The sequence below is a fragment of the Pygoscelis adeliae genome, unplaced genomic scaffold, assembly GCF_000699105.1.
Source record: "Pygoscelis adeliae isolate BGI_AS28 unplaced genomic scaffold, ASM69910v1 Scaffold10, whole genome shotgun sequence".
Lineage (NCBI taxonomy): Eukaryota > Metazoa > Chordata > Aves > Sphenisciformes > Spheniscidae > Pygoscelis > Pygoscelis adeliae.
In genome coordinates, this window is record NW_008824053.1 from 10,747,687 (window position 1) to 10,749,615 (window position 1,929).

General features: G+C 50.8%; 2 protein-coding genes across 2 annotated transcripts in view; both read left to right on the top strand.

The window, feature by feature from the left end:
- The window catches only part of MPL (MPL proto-oncogene, thrombopoietin receptor), a 7,444-nt gene extending 7,046 nt beyond the window's left edge, over nucleotides 1-398 (top strand). The window contains exon 13 of the mRNA XM_009333906.1: nucleotides 357-398. Within this exon, the coding sequence (XP_009332181.1) occupies nucleotides 357-398 (42 nt within the window). The remainder of the gene's footprint in view (nucleotides 1-356) is intronic.
- Nucleotides 399-555: 157 nt separating this feature from the next.
- Nucleotides 556-1,929, top strand: part of CDC20 (cell division cycle 20) — a 4,359-nt gene continuing 2,985 nt past the window's right edge. Inside the window, exons 1-2 of the mRNA XM_009333908.1 lie at nucleotides 556-717; nucleotides 1,450-1,546. Of these exons, the coding sequence (XP_009332183.1) occupies nucleotides 556-717; nucleotides 1,450-1,546 (259 nt within the window). The remainder of the gene's footprint in view (nucleotides 718-1,449; nucleotides 1,547-1,929) is intronic.

Genomic DNA, 1,929 nt, shown 5'->3' on the forward strand with positions numbered 1-1,929 from the left:
CCGGTGAGCGGGGGCAACGACCGGCGGCATAGGTTGGGTGGGGGGAGCGTCGCCCGGGCTGCTCGCCTGTAGCCGTGGGGCTCTGGGCTTCGTGTCAAGCTGCCCTAGCCGGCCTGCTGGTCAGGCAGGAGGAGGTGGGCTACACTGCCTGGCTCCTGGGAGTCACCCACGTTCTCCTCCCCAGCGTAAGGTGGGCAGAGCTCTGTGCACTGGGGCTGGGTGAACTGCTGACCCCACAGCTCAGCCTTGCTGTCACAGCTGTGTGTTGGGACAAGTGTGGGTAGGACTGTCTGCTGACAGCTTTACATGCTGTAACGGTATTTTTGCATCTGTGAACTCTGGAATTGTTGCACTAGACCCAAGGAGTTGTCTCCTGGCAGACCCTAACCAGAGCTTAGTGCCATTGTAAGGGGAGGGGGCAGAAATACGAGTTAGTTGTGATGGGATGGCATGAGCTGAGTCCTACTTGTCTGGTAGGTGTGATGTGAAAGAGTGCTGGGTTTGCTGCTTCTTGAAAGCTCGAATACAGGCCATTCAATAGCTGTAAAACTATTTATGCATGTGAATGCAGGTAAATCTGGGTCCAAAATCCAGAGCACCCCAACAAAGGCTGGGGGGGATCGCTACATTCCCAACCGCAGCACTATGCACATGGAGATGGCCAATTTCCTCCTAACCAAAGAGAATGACCCTGCTGAGGAGTCCCCTACCAAGAAGGTGAGCATGTTGCTAAGTTACAATTACTACAATGATCACTACCGAACACCTAATCCTTCTTGGCCTTTTACAGAGAAGGAAACTGTAAGTTCTATCAAGTGGGCATATGGGGCTGACAGCCCCAGCCATGACTGCTTCCAGCTCTGGGCTTCAGGAGCCTGGGATGATGTGGAAGCTGTAGAGCCTGTGAACAGAACGGGTACAAAGCTGCTACACTGGAGCCTGAGCATAGCTGCTCTGTAGGGATGTTTCCCTAGGCACGGGGAAAAGCATAGAGCCTTACACCTCTGCTTCCACTCACTCTAGCCTGTGCCGCTTCTGGTAGTAAAATTCAACTTTGGGCTAATGAGGCTTCAAAATATAGCAGGCTACAGAGACGCAAAGCTGTGAGCCTGTGCACAGTGAAACTGCTGGTGGTAGCTATTCTGGAATGTGTACACTGTTGTGAAATCTGTTTATGAAGCATTTGGTCCCTTGTGGCTGTGGCTTTCCCCACTGGCAATGAGACAATGAATTTGCCACTCTTCTGTATGAAAATGTGAGCAGGATGGTGTGCCAATGTCTGAAGAAAAATTACTTTGACCTGTCTGTAGCCGATTCCCACAGCACAACTGTATACCACCTGATTCTAGGAGAAGGGGGCTTAGGTGTATGCTCTGCCAGCTGCAGTTTACGTGCAGCATGGGCTTTGTGTTTCAAATGCATCTCACTGAGGGTGGTTTGTCTCTGTAGGAGCAACAGAAAGCCTGGGCAGTGAATCTGAATGGCTTTGATATAGAAGAGGCAAAGATCCTCCGCCTCAGTGGAAAGCCACAGAATGCTCCGGAAGGTATGAGACAGGATCTGTGTGAGTTGACTCAGCTGGAGTGATCTGGACAGGGCAACAGCAACACAGAGGCCCTGTGTGTGGACATGGGTGAGATCAACTGGCTTCTTCTCAGAGCTCCTATGCACACTGGAGTCTCCCTCCTTAGGTTTCCTGAGGTTGAGGGGCTGCATAACAGCTACAGTGAATTTAATTACAGAAGTTAAAATGACTGCCAGTTTTTCACTTGTACTGCGGGTAGCAAACCTTCCTGAGGTCTGCAAAACCTTCAAACTCCCTGCTGTGCACTTTGTAGCTTAACTGTCACTAAACGTAATAGGATACAGAAAACCAAGTGCTTGTCAGTTAAACTTGTCCCTGTGAGTTAAGGAATCGGAGCTCGCTCT